Genomic DNA, 17,885 nt, shown 5'->3' on the forward strand with positions numbered 1-17,885 from the left:
AATTTAGACAAAGAACTTCTCCTAACCTTGTGACTTTCCTCCACTGTTTAAATAAACACACACAGCACACACTACAAGCTCATATTTCTCCAAGCACTTTCAAAGAAGGCCAGAGTCCACACTGGTTGTTATTTAATACTCTTTTGGCTCAATTCAGCGAGACTATGGTTTTGCCTATTGCAGGGAATGGTAGCATAATCTGGCATTTCAAGTGAACTCAATAAGTTAGTGATCCCACGGACAGAGGATGTGGGATTGCATGTTTGTTGAGGGAGGGAAAATTCACTGTTTAGACTATTTTAAAAGGGCTTTCTTCCAAATATAAGATTGCCTTCCACCTCTAAGGAACACAGAATCCTAGAGTGAGGAGGCGTCCCTGAAGTGTATTTGAGGAGAGGGGGGATAAGGTAAAAATGCCTTTACCCTCTCCTTGTTTTAGTTCAGTCTGTTAAATTCCTTCCTGCTGCCAACACTATAAAAGCTTCCCACTCTACTGTCTCTCTCGTTAGTAATATGATACTTCTGAAATCATCAGAAGAGATTTACTATAGTTTAAAGTGGGTCAATTCATGGGGGACAAAAGAAAACTTAAGATATTTGTACCTGTTCTGTCACATAATAGATCTTGAAAATGCCTCTCAGCTGCAATGCTTAATTATTACTTTGCTGTATTGCGGAGCAGTATTTTTAAATTATTCACAGGCCATTACATTTTCATACACTACAAAGCCACCATGCTGGAAGTCAATGGAAAGGCTTCCAATTTAAAACTCAAGGCTCCTCCAGTCTTGTTTATTGAGCATACATTATGACTCGCTTACACAAAGCTTATGTGGTTATATTTTCAGCTGTTTCTGTACTATTTTAAAAACCGTTTTAGCTGCTTTTATGATAATCTGTAAATCAACTTGAGAGATACATAGATATAAGGTGATTAATAAATTAATTCATTATCAACAACTGCTGCAATGTAAATGGTCTTTAAGGTAATAGGTAATGGTACCAAGTACTCACAAACCACATGGGTAGAGGGGAAGGAGGAAATTCCCCATTCTGCTCAGCGTTAGTCCACATGGGCTAGCAGGAGATGCACAGAGTTGGGAAGGCTATTGTTGTACCTGAACAGTGATGGTACTTCAGACTCACAACAGGAAACAATACTTTTATAATGCCCTTTGTGTTTCATGCCTTCTCTTGTTGCTACTGTCACTATTAAGACCAATGTCAGGAAGTGACTTAAGTCATAGTATCAAGATGGCATGGCTCTCAGTCGCTAGTAAAGAACGATTCCTTCTGAATTACAATGAATGGCAAAAACAATGACATAAATAAGCAAGTGATGAAAACAGTTCCCTATAATAAGTAAACTTTATACAACTAACACATCTTCTCCAAACGTATTCCAACACTTTCAACCTCCAGTCAAATATCTTGTCTCTTCCTTTTAAAGTTTGAATTACATGCTAGTTGTAAACCTTCATAACACTTTTGTGCTACATCTGAAGAAGCTTTTCTTCTCAGTTTAAACACTATGAAAATGTGAGGATTTAACTTACCAAACCTCTTATAGCCAAAGGACTGAACCTCCTCTTCTTCTGCAAAATCGTCTGTGTATACATATAAAAAACAAAGGCAGAATTTTATATTAGTATATGACAGCCACTGGCATATATTATAGTGTACGATAATATATGTTTGAACTAAACATTTGTAGACAATTCTGCTTAGAATTTGCACTGAAATGCAATCTTTGGCTCAGTGGGATCTGAAAAATATCAAGGGCATTTCCCCCACCCACCCCTTGAAACATCTATCTTTAGTTGATACATAACTTTTGGAGCTCTGTTTGTCGGAATCAAAAGTACAAAACCATCTGGTCATGCTCAGCAGCTTGTGTGTGGAAATTATTGGGTGGTCCAGCACATAGTTTAATAGAACAGACTAATTTCACTTACCAAACAATATCCAAGAAAGCAAGCTATACTTGGCTTGAAATACATCACTGCTACAACTACAATAAGGCAAACAAATACAGAGATTTAACCCCTGTCCTGTGTTAGAAGAGAAAAGAGGGATCTTTTATGAATGAGGATGAAGACCTCCTAGCAAGATGCTTTGAAGTTTCTGATCTTCTGCTTCATGTGGTCTAGTTCTTCCATAGACAGAACGAGGCCTGTAATCAGCAGGCTTGCCAGGTTTTCATTTATCTGACATCATCATTTATTATAAGTTGCTAAGGGTCTAAACTTGCTGGGTTGGATCCAGATATTTATGCTTAAAGTAGACCCAATTAAATCAATGGGACATAAATTGGTCATGACTAAGGCCTCACTAAGGGACTAAGGGACGCGGGTGGCGCTGTGGGTAAAACCTCAGTGCCTAGGACTTGCCGATCGCATGGTCCGCGGTTCGAATCCCTGCGGCGGGGTGAGCTCCCGTCGTTCGGTCCCAGCTCCTGCCCACCTAGCAGTTCGAAAGCACCCTTAAGTGCAAGTAGATAAATAGGGACCGCTTACTAGCGGGAAGGTAAATGGCGTTCCGTGTGCTGTGCTGGCTTGCCAGATGCAGCTTGTCACGCTGGCCACGTGACCCGGAAGTGTCTGCGGACAGCGCTGGCTCCCGGCCTCTAGAGTGAGATGAGCACACAACCCTAGAGTCTGTCAAGACTGGCCTGTACGGGCAGGGGTACCTTTACCTTTAAGGCCTCACTAGTATCAGTGGATCTACTCCAAGAATGAAGAAGTTAGAATAATACAACACCAACAAATGACAAAATTAAAAACAAATAAAGAAGACATAGAAAACAATTTTGTTGAAACTAAACAGTCCAAAAGGGGAAAGTTGTAAACAACAACTGCCAGTGGTTTTATGTAGCTGTTGAGATGTACAACTGAACCCTGACATAATCCCTATGAAACTACTATGCCAAGTTACTGAGTACCCTGGCAGGTAAGAGAGAAAGTTTACACACTTCACACACTCAAAGCCAGGTGTGTGTGTTTGTGTTTGCATGCATACTTACAAAAAATATATGTCCAACAATGGAACACATATATTTCCTGCCCCAATATGGATTGGTTTTGTAGTGCTATGTAAGGGTGGGGTTTATTTTGCTGCTGTCATTAAGGGTTTTCAGTATCCAGTCAATATTAAGGGACTTTGCTTCCAGTATTGCTGTCCAACAGGGGTGCCATCTCGTCCTTAAGATTGTGGGTGCCTGCCACCACGTGGACATGAGACATCACAGTGCATTGTGGCGGCTGGTGGTGGTGGATCATCTTCCTCCTCCTACCTACAGCCAGCGACGCACCCTTTTCTGCGGCGAGGGGCTCAGACTCAGAGACACTGCCTCTGTGTTTGAGGCTCCCCCTCCCCCATAAAAGAGAGCCTCACTGGCTGGTTGTGGAGGATGGAGCTGAACTGCTTCTCTCTTGGAGGCAGCGCTACTGCTACCTGCTGGCTTTTCTCATTGACTTTATGGGTGCCCAGCCCCCACAATTTTATTATTGTGGGTACCCAGGCCCCCTGGAGCTGGCTCCTATGTTCTCCATGTAATCTGCTTCAGATTGCTTGTTGGCTTGTAGGCAGAAGTGTAATTTCTAGTCAGGTATATATTGTTGTTGTTGTTGTTGTTTAGTCGTTTAGTTGTGTCTGACTCTTCGTGACCCCATGGACCAGAGCATGCCAGGCACTCCTGTCTTCCACTGCCTCCCGCAGTTTGGTCAGACTCATGTTTGTAGCTTCGAGCACACTGTCCAACCATCTCGGCCTCTGTCGTCCCCTTCTCCTTGTGCCCTCCATCTTTCCCAACATCAGGGTCTTTCCCAGGGAGTCTTCTCCTCCCATGCAGTGGCCAAAGTATTGGAGCCTCAGCTTCATGATCTGTCCTTCCAGTGGGCACTCAGGGCTGATTTCCTTAAGAATGGATACGTTTGATCTTCTTGCAGTCCATGGGACTCTCAAGACTCTCCTCCAGCACCATAATTCAAAAGCATCAATTCTTCGGCAATCAGCCTTCTTTATGGTCTAGCTCTCACTTCCATACATCACTACTGGGAAAACCATGGCTTTAACTATACAGACCTTTGTTGGCAAGGTGATGTCTCTACTTCTTAAGATGCTGTCTAGGTTTGCCATCGCCTTTCTCCCAAGGAGCAGGCGTCTTTTAATTTCGTGACTGCTGTCACCATCTGCAGTGATCATGGAGCCCAAGAAAGTAAAATCTCTCACTGTATATATTGCCTTTTGTATTTTCTTGAGAACAATAGAAATTATTAAACTGCTTTGGACTTTACCAAATAAGGAAAGAAACAACAATTCCATTACCTATTACTGATATGACACTATCCTTTCGTCACCCTTTTTCTTCCATTCCAAAGACCACTAGCACATGTCTTTAATGCAGAAGAAACACATCTGGCATTCATTATAACTTTAGCATTTGTGTTGACACATGACACAAGACAGTTATTAACACAGAAAGTGCAGTTGTTCAGGGCATACAGCTGTATTGGCTTCAGCTCTATTATTAATCAACACTAATTTGAATGACTAGACACAAAGAATGTGTGCCGTGAGTAAGTGAAATTCTTAATAGTGCTTTTACTACAGTAGATCTGCAAGGCAAAGTAGAGCTTGGCATGTAAGACCAGGAAAGAGTTAAATAGCCAGCTATGCTTGTTTCTGAAAATCCACACCTCCACCCCCCAAACACTAGATGGTTTGTTTAAGCCAATTAATTACTCATGGTTTGCCCAACAGCGTTGCCAGGAATTTATTTAGCTACCCTGGACCATTGCATTAATTAGTTTTGCAACCTTATAAGAGTGTGACTTCTTTTTAAAGCATAGTTTTTCTCTGCTTGGCAGTAAGACTCTGTAATGATTCATGCTAAATCTTTTGCTTATGGCGTGCACTTGTGGTGTTTTTAAGACAAATACAGAAACAGAGCCATAAATGTATGTCAGCATGTGTTTCTGCTTTCAAAACATGAATACATGGTTGTGTGCTATCTGAAAATGGCCTAGGCAACTCATGATCTATGCATAGCTGCCATGACCTTTTTATTGATCCCAAAGATGTTCCTAAGAAATCTGGGAAGTTCAGCACTAATCATTTGTGAATGAAAAAGAACCTCTGCCTCATACTTGCAGAAGTTGTGCCTAAATCTGTATCAGTCCTCCCTAACTTGGTATCTTCCAGACGTTTTGGACAATAACCCTCTTTCTTGTCTACAGGCTATGTTGGGTGGGACTAATGGGAACTGGAATCCAACAATTTCTGGGTTGTTAGATTAAAATGGAGAGAGGGAAGAATCATGTACGCCACCTCGAGTTCCTTGGAGGAAAGGTGGGATATAATGTAATAATAAAGAGTAAAATAAATTGTTATGTACTGAAGTTCTCACCCTGGGCCAGCAGGGGGATACTGTAGATAGTTCAGGTCCACATATGCAAATAAGGGATTGAAAGGGACGTTCAGTGATTGGATAGTTACAGAAAATGGTTACTGTTGCGTTCTAGTGGAGCTCTATATAAGCAGGCTGGCTGAACCCTTCAGTTCAGTTCAGTTCTGGCCTGTGAATACACAAAAGCTGTTTGAAGAATCACTGTGTCGTCTGATATGTTCACCCACAACTTAACATAAATAAATGTCTGGTGTCAAGATTATGGGCCAAGTCTACTAAGAATCAAAAGCTGAGGCTCAGACTTTGTCATTCAAGGATTTTATTCAAGTTCAGTCAAGTTAAGATGGTGCATGTGTTGGCTGCATATACTGCAACATCCTATTCAAAGCAACAGAGACAAGGCGACTGCTTACTAGTCCTGACTCTGGCCATTGAGATTTCTCTGGGAAACTCACAAGCTGGACACAAATCGAATTAATTTACTGGGATCGTTGACCAATTTAGACAAACGAGAACACACAATACATGACATTTTCTAATTCTAAATAAGCAAGCAGCATGAATGAAAACAAGTATGAGACTAGCTAAACTGGAAACATGTTAAAAGAGCTTGGATCTGAACTGTAACGTGAAAAAAATACTGCTGCAACTTTTGCAGTTACAGCAGAAATATTACGCACGAAAAGCAGGACACAACAGTGACAGTCACCTGTTGTTTATTTCATTCAGAAGTATACTTCCCCTGAATGATCAATGAAGCCAAACTTCAAAACACCTAGACCAAGATACAAACTTTTCCCATTCATAACATGTTTGCATTACAAGGCAACCAGTAATTCTCCCCATATTCCTATTATTCTCTGTCTTGGGCTGAACCAGAGCTGTAGTGCCTGATATGGCTCCTCTCTGCCTGACACTGGACTCCTCAAGCCACCTTCCCTCACTGCAGTGGTGCCAGAAGCCCTGGAAAACACAATTGTCTTAAGGCACATAAGTCTATTAGACGACATTTCTCAGGGTTTCTGGTACAGTGGTACCTCTAGTTGCGAACTTAATCCGTTTCGGGGTGCCGTTCACAACCTGAAAAGTCTGCAACTAGAGCGCCTCTTCTGTGCATGTGTGTGGCGCGATTGAGAGCTTCTGCGTGTGTGCAAAGCACGCAGATTGCTTCTGTGCATGCGTGGGTGGTGAACCCGGAAGTAAACACTTTTGTAAGCTGAAAGTTTGTAACGAGCGGAACGCAACACAAGGTATGACTGTATTGTAGAGGCTGCTGCTACAGCGTGCCAGACAACAGAGGGAGAGGCTGTTTGCTACAAGGTAAGTACAGTAAGTGGGAAGAGAACGGAGCTTGCAGGTAGAGTATGTGGGAAAGGATTCATCCCCATTAAGTCCCCAAAAGATATAATTAGGAGTGCAACAGGGTCCAAATTCAGAATGGGGCTTAAAAACAACACCATTATGCCTAGTTTCTACTGACAAAGCCTGTCCTCTATGAATCTGACTAATCTTTTTTTGTTGTAGGGTCTAGAAAAAATGACATCTTGTGACAATTAAGTCCAGCAGTTAATTATGTATTACATCAGACCCGCATTCCATCGTGGCTAAACTTCCAGACGCCTCATGCCATGGGTGGGCATGGACATGCAAAAAGTGGAAAGGCCACCACAGACACACTCCCACTCATATGCACCCAGTCACCACATCATTTTCATACACATCCACACATATCAAGCACCACACACCCACTCTTACACATAACCCACAACTATTCATTCATCCTACTCACACACATACCTCCCCAGCAATGAGGCTTGGAAAAAACCAATGCATCTTTTCCAAACCTAATTGCCAGAGAGGAGGGGCAATCTTTGTGAAAAGGGTTAACCCCCTGTTTCTCCAAACCGTTAAGTCTATGAAGATCCCCCCCTGCTTGGAAACAGCTTTTCCTTGAAGCTAATAGGCAGCTTTTAAAAAGTATAGTAGTCAAGCAAAGGAAATTTTGTTTTAATCATCCTAATTGCTGCATGATATGTTGATATAAGGACACCACAAACTGGCAGTGGGGCTCCAGGTGAGGGATTCCCTTTCTTAGATGAAACACAAGTACTGCTAGCCAAGACCATGTAGGCTTGAGTTCCTAGATTCCCAGACCTGGAAGTCAGGTACACCTTCTTTTATGAAGCACTGGAATCCCGGTGCTGGAATTAAGCCCTGGACCTTTGGTTTATTAATTCTTGGCATGAATTCTTTGCCATAAAATAGATCACAAAGGAAACTCCAGTGAATTGTCCACACTTGGCGAATGCCGCTTGAGTATGACATTTGCTCAGTACCCCAGTGACCAGAGTGGTGTAATGCTTAGAGGACTAGGGAACTCTGGATTCTAATCTCCATTCAGATATGTGGCTTATAGAGTGACTATGGGGCATTCCTGTTCTTTCAATCTAACCTACCTCACAGGCAGTGACTTACCAAATAGGCAGAGTAGGCACCAGCCTATGGGCCTCAGTCCTTTTAGGGGCCCTGTGACAATGGATCAAAATAATATCGATTTGATCTTGAAATAAAATTACAAAAACGTATTAGGAGATAATTTTTGAGAGGGAGCCTAAGATTGCAACTGCCTTGAGGGTCTCCACAGGGTTTAATCTGGTACTGCTCACAGGATTGTTGTGATGTTAAAATGTGAGTTTGGAGAAAGAGAAAACCATGTATACATGCAACACATTTAATAAATAGAAATACACATTGAGTTTACAGAACTGTTTAAAATCTCCATGAAATGATTGCTCAAACTCAGCCATGAAGTGAGTTAACTATAGGCATGTGCCACATTTACCTAACTACTGAATGACTATAAGCAGCTCTCACACCTCTGGGAGAAAGAGAAGATTTCCAAGCAGGCTGGCTGGAACCCTAGGACCCCTCATGTTACAAATTAAGGGCAGTACAGTGGTACCTCAGGTTAAGTACTTAATTCGTTCCGGAGGTCTGTACTTAACCTGAAACTGTTCTTAACCTGAAGCACCACTTTAGCTAATGGGGCCTCCTGCTGCTGCCGTGCCGCCGGAGCACGATTTCTGTTCTCATCCTGAAGCAAAGTTCTTAACCTGAAGTACTATTTCTGGGTTAGCGGAGTCTGTAACCTGAAGCGTATGTAACTGAAGCGTATGTAACCCGAGGTACCACTGTACTCAGCATTAGGGATGCTCCAAGATTTCATTCAGTCACATTTTAAAGAAACTGATCTGATTCACACTTCCCAGACTAACACATGGTTTGGAACCAATTTATCCTTTACCAAAATTCCTATAAAACATATATTTGGGGTTGAAATGTATACAACCATGTATACAGCCCATTTATAACACATATAAAGATGAATCTTTGAGAGGAAATGAATGAAAAACAAGTTTTTTAAAATGCAGATGGATGTGGAACTGGCATGGAGCAGATAGCCATTTAAGAAGGCAGCAGCTTCCATTCCCTTCTTCCTTCATCATAATTAGTGCTGCTTCCCTTCTACCACAATTCAGTTTCTACCAAATACCATTTAGTCATCTCAATGTCTGCTATTTAATGTCATTTTGCATAATTTATGTAAGTTATGAATTTAACATAATTAATGACATAATTAATTCCACTCAATTCAATCAATGCAAAGAAAGCATAATTTAAATGGGGGGGGGACCTGTTATGCCTATCGGTGTGGTTGCTCGAGAGCAAACAGGCAAGATCCCCACTGGTTTTTTCAAAGGCTTTATTATTGCTGCAAAACATTTACAATGCAGAACGCCTCAATTCCATGTCTTGCTCAGTCACTAGCAGAATCTGAGAGTGGGCGGTCCTTAAACTTTCCCCAGCAGAGTAGTCTCTTGACCCCCATCCGACGCCTCCCCTCTCTGCGTGAAAACCTACTGCGCAGGGAGGACTTGGATAAAGGGGGACCTCCCTCCTCCCCGCTTTGCTCATGCACGGTGTCTTGGCTCTTTCTCGCAACCTTTGAGCCCTGCAGCTCTTCCACACTAGAGGCGGGGCTTCCCTCCTCCGCAGAGGAAGTGCTGCTTCCCACAATCTTTGGAGGTTCGAAATCACTGGATTGATTTCTGTTCCAGTCATGGGCCAAATAAGCGAGCACCTTCTGTTTCCATTTTTGTCAGAAAGAACAGACTTATGAATGAACATTTGAGAGACTGGCACAAACAGGAAATATAATGATCTGCCTATCTCTCCTTGGCATATATATGGTTGGCATCCTACTTGGTGAATGAGATCTTGAAATATGACCAAGCATGGGACTTCCAAATTCCTTAATCCAACCCTCCTAGCATATCTAAGTGGAAGTATTAGGTACCTTTCAGATTTTCTTTTTATGAACTACCAGTCATCAAAATTTAACAAGAGTAAACTCTAAATATAATTATTTATTTGGGGGTGGGGACACAGCTAATAACATTATGGCTCAACACTTTGTGGAAGTGGGCATTCAGAAATGATGTGTTGAGGGAAGTTGGTTAGTTTTATTTCCACTTTAAATACACACACAGAGATTTGCAAGTACTGCAGCACCACACAAATCTGTAAAATTGTGTGATTTGTGCTTCGGTGTTATATTTTTAAACAGTACATTTGGTCATGGGCCATGTGTGACCAAGAAAATCTGAGGCTGAAGCCAAACCTTTCTTACCCATATAGCTTTTCAACCTTCTCTGGCAGTCTGTCAGGCCCATGAGTTCCTTGAATCTCAGTATGATTTCAGTGGGACTGTTACAGCCTTACTGAAGTTTTATTGATGTCATTCTTGGCGCACATGAGAGGGAGCTGCTGCACATGTCGTGTTAAATACAAATAGTAATCCAAACATGTTTTTGGTGAAGAGTATTCAGAATGTGAGAATCATTAAGTGCAAATGTGACCATTAATAATCTAACTGCAACCACCACTCACTGCTATATTGGGATTTGACCACATGTATACAAGAGTGAGTTTTGAAACTAAGCATGACACTTTTGCAGTAAAAAATGATTTTGAAGCAAAACTCACTTCTCTACCAAATCTCAGCAAGTTCCTATTTTGGTTACTAATGAAGAATTTGAATTGGCTAGGCCAAGTTTCTGTTAACATTTGAACAGCTAACAGGGAGACACTAAAAACCTGGATTTACAGCATATTACTGATAAGAGACTGCACTTGATACTTAATGCTATAATAATGACTTTTTAAAATATGCAGTAAATCTATCCTGGGTGTTTACTAGATGTGTTTGCAGTGCATAGGGGAAAGTATTTTTGTGTTCTGATCCCTCAGTCCTAAAAAACAGATTCCAATCTCTGCCTGTTTTAATTTCAGCCAGATTCATTTATTTATTTACTCAAAAGATCAATATCCTGCCCTTCTAATGCATTCACATAGCCATTTCATATTGCTTGCTTCACTTTAAAGAGCTGGATATTTTTGCACACAGATTTCACTTCTTCTTGAACTGCATCCTGGTTTTTACCATGTTGAGTTTTCATAAACATTTTGTCCTTTTCATGCACCCATGTTTTGAAAACTCAAAACAATTTAATGCAGAAAAGTTAAAGTATCCTGAAAATCTAGATAGTTTGATGCAAGAATTTTGAACTATTGAGCTGCAGCTACTGATAGATTAAGCACAAGATAAACTCAGCTCACACAACAGGGTTTTTCTGGTTCCTTCTCTCCACTGAAACCCACTGTGCCCTAGTCCAATGAGCTACAACAGAATTCAGGATGCTTGCCTTATGCACATGCAAGCACCTTTCTGCTCAAACAGACAGAGGTGGATTTAGGACAGCATGACTGGTTCTGCTGCATTGGGCGCTGAGCCTAGAGGGCACTGCACAACTAGAGGGCATCACAACTATGATGGTCGTACTGAACTGAGCAGAACGGAGGGCAAGAGGTGTGTGTGTGTGTGCCAAATTATGGTCTTGCACAGGGCACCGCTGAAGTTTGAAAGACCAAAGTCCGCCCCTGACACAGGGCACCTCCTAAGTCATTCTGTTCATCCTATCTGTGTCACTTTTGTTGCTATTGATTTGAGAATTGGTATATACTGTATTGTTAGAAATCTCAGAGCAGTGAGAACTCCAGAATACCTGGATTGTGTTTCCTTGGAATGAGGTCATCAGTAGCATTTTTGTAATATGTGGTTTCATTTGCACATGTTTACAGGTTGAACATAAGGGAAGATACAATATAACAATATATATTGAAGCTGTCTACTTCCCATCAGTTTTCTAGGGGGCATAGCCACAACCATCCAAATGTTGTTAGCTTCCAGAGTGAAATAACCACCCTGGAGGTTCTGAAGGAAGGGTTGGGCAGCTACTTGTTGGATATGCTTAGCTGCAATATATGGTGCCTTGCTTCAGGGTTGCAGAGCCAATCAGTACCAAAACGTCTAGTCTAGTTTAATTCCAGCAATCTATGTGTGTGCTCTAATGAGCATGCAGAGATGTTGAGACAGCAGGTGGGGATTCTTCCCATTCACTTCATGGGGAAGTTTCACATACATAAAGAGATATACAAAGCAGGGTCATCCCTTATGAATGAAAATATGAGATGCTACAATGAGCCCCCCCCCCCCAATGATGGGCTTCAATGGGTAAATCCATTCCCATTACTCACAACTATATTTTCTTTTCCAATCCTCCCGCCAAGAAACATAAATACTTGTTTTGTTGCTATCTTGTTTTATGATCCCATACTAGCATGTTTACGAGGGACGCGGGTGGCGCTGTGGGTAAAACCTCAGTGCCTAGGACTTGCCAATCGTATGGTCGGCGGTTCGAATCCCCGCAGCGGGGTGAGCTCCCGTCGTTCGGTTCCAGCTCCTGCCCACCTAGCAGTTCGAAAGCACCCTTAAGTGCTAGTAGATAAATAGGTACCGCTTTATAGCGGGAAGGTAACGGCATTTCCGTGCGCTGCACTGGTGCTGGCTCGCCAGCTGAGCTTTGTCACGCTGCCCACGTGACCCGGAAGTGTCTGCGGACAGGGCTGGCTCCCGGCCTCTTAAGCGAGATGAGCACGCAACCCCAGAGTCGGACACGACTGGCCCGTACGGGCAGGGGTACCTTTACCTTTACTAGCATGTTTAAGATTGTGTTATTAACTACAATATGCTATTATATTACCTGCTAAAATGTTCCATTTGTAAGTCATTGGGGTAGGTACAATGCAATTCAGGTTTCTGGATAATTTCCATAATAATTCTTGATCTTTAACGGATAAGAATTTGCAAATTTGCAATATTATGAATTGTAATCAAAGCATGGATAAACCATGTCCTTAATGCAAGGCAGAATGGTAACAAATACTTAGTAATTCAAGGAGAATGATTTTTCACTCATAAGAGAGAGAAAATCTTCTGACCTTTTCCTTCTTTAAATTCAGTCTTACAGAAAGTTGGAATTTGGCAAGGAAATTGAGCTGCTTGTGTAGGAGGCATGCTATGTAATCCAAAACTAGAATACTTTTAATGGTGACTAGAGGGAGGCTGGATCTTCTTGCCCAACTACGTGATGGTCTTTTTCAGTTCTTGTTTTAAAAGTTAATGTGGCAGATCTCTACGGAACAGAGAACTTCCAGATGCTGCCCTTGAAAAATGGATCTGAAACTGGAAATGGTACAGAATGTGGAAGCTAGAACACTTCTGGAAGCTAAGCACTCAGGTTATATTACAGTGGTACCTCGGGTTACATACGCTTCAGGTTACATACGCTTCAGGTTACAGACTCCGCTAACCCAGAAATAGTACCTCGGGTTAAGAACTTTGCTTCAGGATGAGAACAGAAATCGTGCTCCAGCGGTGCGGCGGCAGCAGGAGGCCCCATTAGTTAAAGTGGTGCTTCAGGTTAAGAACAGTTTCAGGTTAAGAACGGACCTCCGGAACGAATTAAGTATTTAACCCGAGGTACCACTGTACTTTCGCTACATGCTGTACTGTATATTAAAGACTGCCTTCTTCCCTACAGACCCTAACAGTTGTGAAGATCAACAGAGGGCTCCCTCTTGGCAGTTCTACCTCTCACAAAAGTTTGGGTTGTTGGTGGTCTGAGGGTGGGTATTCTCCGTGGCAGCCCCTAAGTTGTAGAATTCCCAGAGGTGAGTCTGGCTTCTTCACTATGCAGCTTCTGTTGAATGCTGAATATGTACTTCTTTACCTGAAATGTTTTTTCAGGGCCACCCTATTCCTGTACGTACTGAATTTTTAATTTTATGCAATTTACAGTCTTATAAACTGCCTTATGAGAGCAGTGCAGCCTGAAAGGTACGTCTTCAAATAAGTGTGCTGTATCTGATTAGTCCACACAGAGAAATGAATGGATTCAAGTTAATCACATCCAAAACATATATTTAAAGCATGTTTAACACACATTCTAAGCACATGGCTTCCCCCAAAGAATCATGGGAACTGTAGTTACTTAAAGGTGTTGGGAATTATAGCTTGGTGAGGGATAAACTAGAACTCCCATGATTCTTTGGGGGAAGCCATGTGCTTTAAATGTCACATTTCATTTAAATCTATTGAGTATGGCTTGGTTGGATACAGCCCAATATAAATAAAACAGAAGTTATATACATTTCATAAATAATGTTTCACTTGTTCTAACTAACCCAACTTGCGGATATGGCCCAACCACCCTGTATTGTGGCCTATCTAGTGCTTCACCTGTTAATCCAAATTATTTTGGCATACAATGTGAAAATTGCTTACAGTTGTCAGTCATGACTAAGTCAAATCCTATTGCTTTTGATAGGTCTACTCTGACGAAGATTGGATCCAACTCAATGTATTTTTGTGCAAATCACTCGTGATGTAATTATTTAGATAATCTTCAGCTCTCTAGGGATGTTGGATGTTTACTGCGCCAGCAGGTCAACTCTGCTGTTACTCATGAATAGAACACGTGATTATTCTAAACATAAAATCTCAGAAGTTTTTATGAAGGAGGAGATTTAAACAAAAAAATGTGGAAAATCAATTGTGTGTGTTAAAGATGCAACAGGAGAGAGGGAAGGTGCTTTGGCACTGCTTAGGATTTTCATAACTCTTGCATTACCAGTTCATTTGCCATTTTCATTGAAGGATGTTTCTCATTAACTCTGTAATTTAAAGATTTCATTTTACTGGCCTTCTTATGAGTTTCTGGAAAAACACTCCACAAAGTGATTGTGCAATTTCTTACAGAAAGAGAGTCATTATGACCCACCAAGAAGACTGAGAACATGCAACCCTCCAAAATGAATTGAATCTCCATTAAAAGCATCAATATTTCAGATACGTTTTCCACTTTTCCCAGATGAAAAATCTCACTAGAATTGCTATCCAATGCACATTTTCTTCGAAGTAGGTAATATTGAATTCAGTGGTGCTTACTTCCTGGCAAACATGCATAAACTCGGGCTATAGGTGTCACAGCAAGAAGGCAGAAATCATGCATATGAGAACATTAAAGCAATATTTTTCCTAAGATAGGTGTGGCTACCTCAAATCTCCATCATGTGGTAGCTTATCATATATGCAGCATGTCACGTGGACACAGTACCAGTCAAGGGAAAGAGATGTTTTGTGTACAATGCAGTTAACACACTAAAATCCCCATGTGACCTAAATTATACCCAAATGCATGAATCAGTGAAAAACTTCTGTTGGGACCAGTACACTTTGTAACATTTAAAATAAAGAATGATGGGGTTAACAGTCCGCTCTCATTCCTACAATGGACTTAATTCCTTGCACTGTATGACATCAACATCATAAGGTATTGCGCAAAAGTACATTGCTTCTCAGTTGTTATCGCCACTACATCCATCCTAGTATAGTGGCACCTTGGGTTTAGAACTTAATTCATTCCATAGGTCCGTTCTTAACCTGAAACTGTTCTTAACCTGAGGTACCACTTTAGCTAATGGGGCCTCTCACTGCTGCTGTGCCACCGCCGCACAATTTCTGTTCTCATCCTGAAGCCAAGTTCTTAACCCGAGGTACTATTTCTGGGTTAGCAGAGTCTGTAACCCGAAGCATCTGTAACCTGAAGCATCTGTAACCTGAGGTACCACTGTAGTGCTATGCGTTATCAGAAATAACAGCACGGGTGGCTCTACAGACCATTTGAATTGCTAACCATCTCCAATGTTCTGTACTTTACTCCCCACAAGATGACATTCAAAAGTTGTTTTCACATGTGTGTGGGCTCAGTGAAAGAAAATACTTTCTCCCATAGACTGCCTCTCTGGCAAGCTAAGTCAACAACCTCAGGATTCTTATTGGCCTCTGGGAAGAACTATCACAACGTTTACTGCCCTCTTGGCATCTAGAATTAAACAGCACAAGCTAAGCAACAGGCTGATACTCAGCCACAGATTCCTTATACAGTATATATTTCTGTTGCCTACTTAGATTTATTTCTGTGGCTAAAGAAAAACTATGCTTCACAACTACTTCCTAAACATTCCCAAACATCATTTTTGATGCCTTATTCTCTGGAGTGCAAAGTCCTAAACCTATTCGGAGGTTCTCACTTTTCATTTTCATTGTCGAGTGCATTCTTATACACATCTGCTCAGAAGTAACTGCTACTGAGAGACCAATTGGATATGTTTCCAGGTGCGTGGGTAGAGGACTGCAGCATAAATGATTTAAGTCACACTTAGTGGTCACAAGCTATAGAACATAATCAATGCATGCATGCCAAAGTGTGATTTGTAAGTGAAGGCGAGTCTTTAAACTTTAGATTTTCAGCACATGCAAACTACAAACTAAATATTTTCCAGTCTTGAAAGGGGAGGGGGGAATGCCAAGTATATTTCACAAGCCAGTTAAGCCTCTGCTAGAACCTAATCATTGCCAGATGTCTAGAAGCAATACTAAGAACATCATGAAATGCTGGCAACCCCCCACTGCGCTCTCTGAAAAAGGGGGAGGGGAAAAGGGGGGAATGAAAAAAGGATAGGTGGTCAAGAAAAATGTGCTGGGGAAAGCAGAAATTGTTGTGTGGGTGAGTACTTCATTCTCCTGGACAGATTTTCCCAATCCCAAAAAATCCAAAAGGGGGACCTGTAAACAACTAGCAAGAAGCTGAGCTCAGACTTTTCTCGAGGAACAAATGGCAGCTTTCATCATTAATGGACTAGAGCACGGACCTAATGCAGCTCCACACGCAGACGCTTGCGAAAATATTTGCTCCTACAATAAGCACCACATGTTCATTGCTGACAGACTCCTGCTCCCACAGCCCAGCTCCTTCCCCAACACTCTCTGAAAGAGCCATGCGCCTTGTTCCCTTGCTTACCTTTCATGTTGGCAGGCAGGGCAGCCGCATAGGAAACTTTCAGGCGCTGGAGAAGTTTGTTCCTTGTTGCACAGAACTCCTTTATGAGACTCTCATGCCGGGCAGCTCCCTGGAGCTTCTGATCAGAGGGTGGAGGGAGCTCTCTGGACTAGCTGCTTGGAGCACCAGCCTTTCCCCCTCTGGTCTCTCAGAAGAGTAAACTTTGCAACTCTCCCCACCGGCCTGAACTCACACGACCAGCCTCTGCCCCTCCTCTCCAATCTCTGCTGGCTTTGGGAAACGACAGAAAGCTGCTGGCTCCACAGTTCTCCCCCCCACCTTCACTCCAGCTTTCCCCGCCTCTTTCACGAGTTGGGCTGTAAATTGAGGCAAGGGAAGAGTCTGCAATAATAAACCCTCAGGCGAAGGTTGAATGAGGAGGAGGAGAGAAGCTCTGAAGAAGGGTTGTTCCCTCACACTGGGAACCGCAGCCTCCCCTGACTTCCAGGCTGTCCTGCAAAATCCCTGAACTCTCAGCCGCCCTCCCGTCACCACGACACGGGGTTGACTCTTCCACAGCGGGCTCCGAGGGAGGCGAAAAGTGGTGGTTTGGCGCAGGGCGGAGGTGTAAACTTTCTTGGCCCAACCGCTCTGAGAGGATGGACTTAAAAGCGAGGGAAAAGCCCAGCCACTGTCAGCTCTTCGCTGCTGATATAGGCTCGTTCCTTCCGTCCCAGGGAGGTGGGGAATCTCGGTTCTTGTGAATAAAAAATAAATAAATGGAGGAATAATCGAGGCACATGTATCCTGAAGGTTGAAGAATCACCACAGAAGTAGCTAATGTCGCTTCAGCTTCGATTGGGTCTTCATTCGAAAATACAGCACAAATGGCTTTTTTTAAAAAAAAAATGTTGACGTGTTTCCCCCCGTTTATAAAACGATGTGAAAAACAGGTTCAGTTTTTAATGTCAGTTTAAAATAAGAACAAAGGCACCAGACCGTCACGCATGCACAAACCACATAGGATAACTTAAGCTCTCTGCCAGTAAACATGCTCTGCAGTCTCACACATGTTGTAGTCAACATTCACAGTGTAAGCTTAAAGCACATGGCTTCCTCCAAAGAATCCCGCGGGCCATAGTTTACCCCCCTCATAGAACTACAGTTCCCAGGAT

The 17,885-nt window shown here is 42.3% G+C and overlaps 1 protein-coding gene across 3 annotated transcripts in view; it reads right to left on the reverse strand.

The window, feature by feature from the left end:
* Positions 1 to 17,295, reverse strand: part of LOC114600701 (collectin-12) — a 78,791-nt gene extending 61,496 nt beyond the window's left edge. Inside the window, exons 1-2 of one of the 3 annotated variants that reach the window (XR_013393950.1) lie at positions 16,732 to 17,293; positions 1,557 to 1,607 (exon numbers count right to left, since the gene is read on the reverse strand). Coding sequence is in view for 2 of the 3 variants with exons in the window: in XM_077933105.1 (XP_077789231.1) it covers positions 1,557 to 1,607; positions 16,732 to 16,738 (58 nt within the window). In the remaining variant the exon portion in view is untranslated. Of the gene's footprint in view, positions 1 to 1,556; positions 1,608 to 16,731 lie in introns of all 3 variants that reach the window. The other 2 variants (XM_077933105.1, XM_077933106.1) reach the window with 2 other exon arrangements.
* Between the last annotated feature and the right edge of the window lie 590 nt (positions 17,296 to 17,885).

The sequence above is a fragment of the Podarcis muralis genome, chromosome 8, assembly GCF_964188315.1.
Source record: "Podarcis muralis chromosome 8, rPodMur119.hap1.1, whole genome shotgun sequence".
Classification (NCBI taxonomy): domain Eukaryota; kingdom Metazoa; phylum Chordata; class Lepidosauria; order Squamata; family Lacertidae; genus Podarcis; species Podarcis muralis.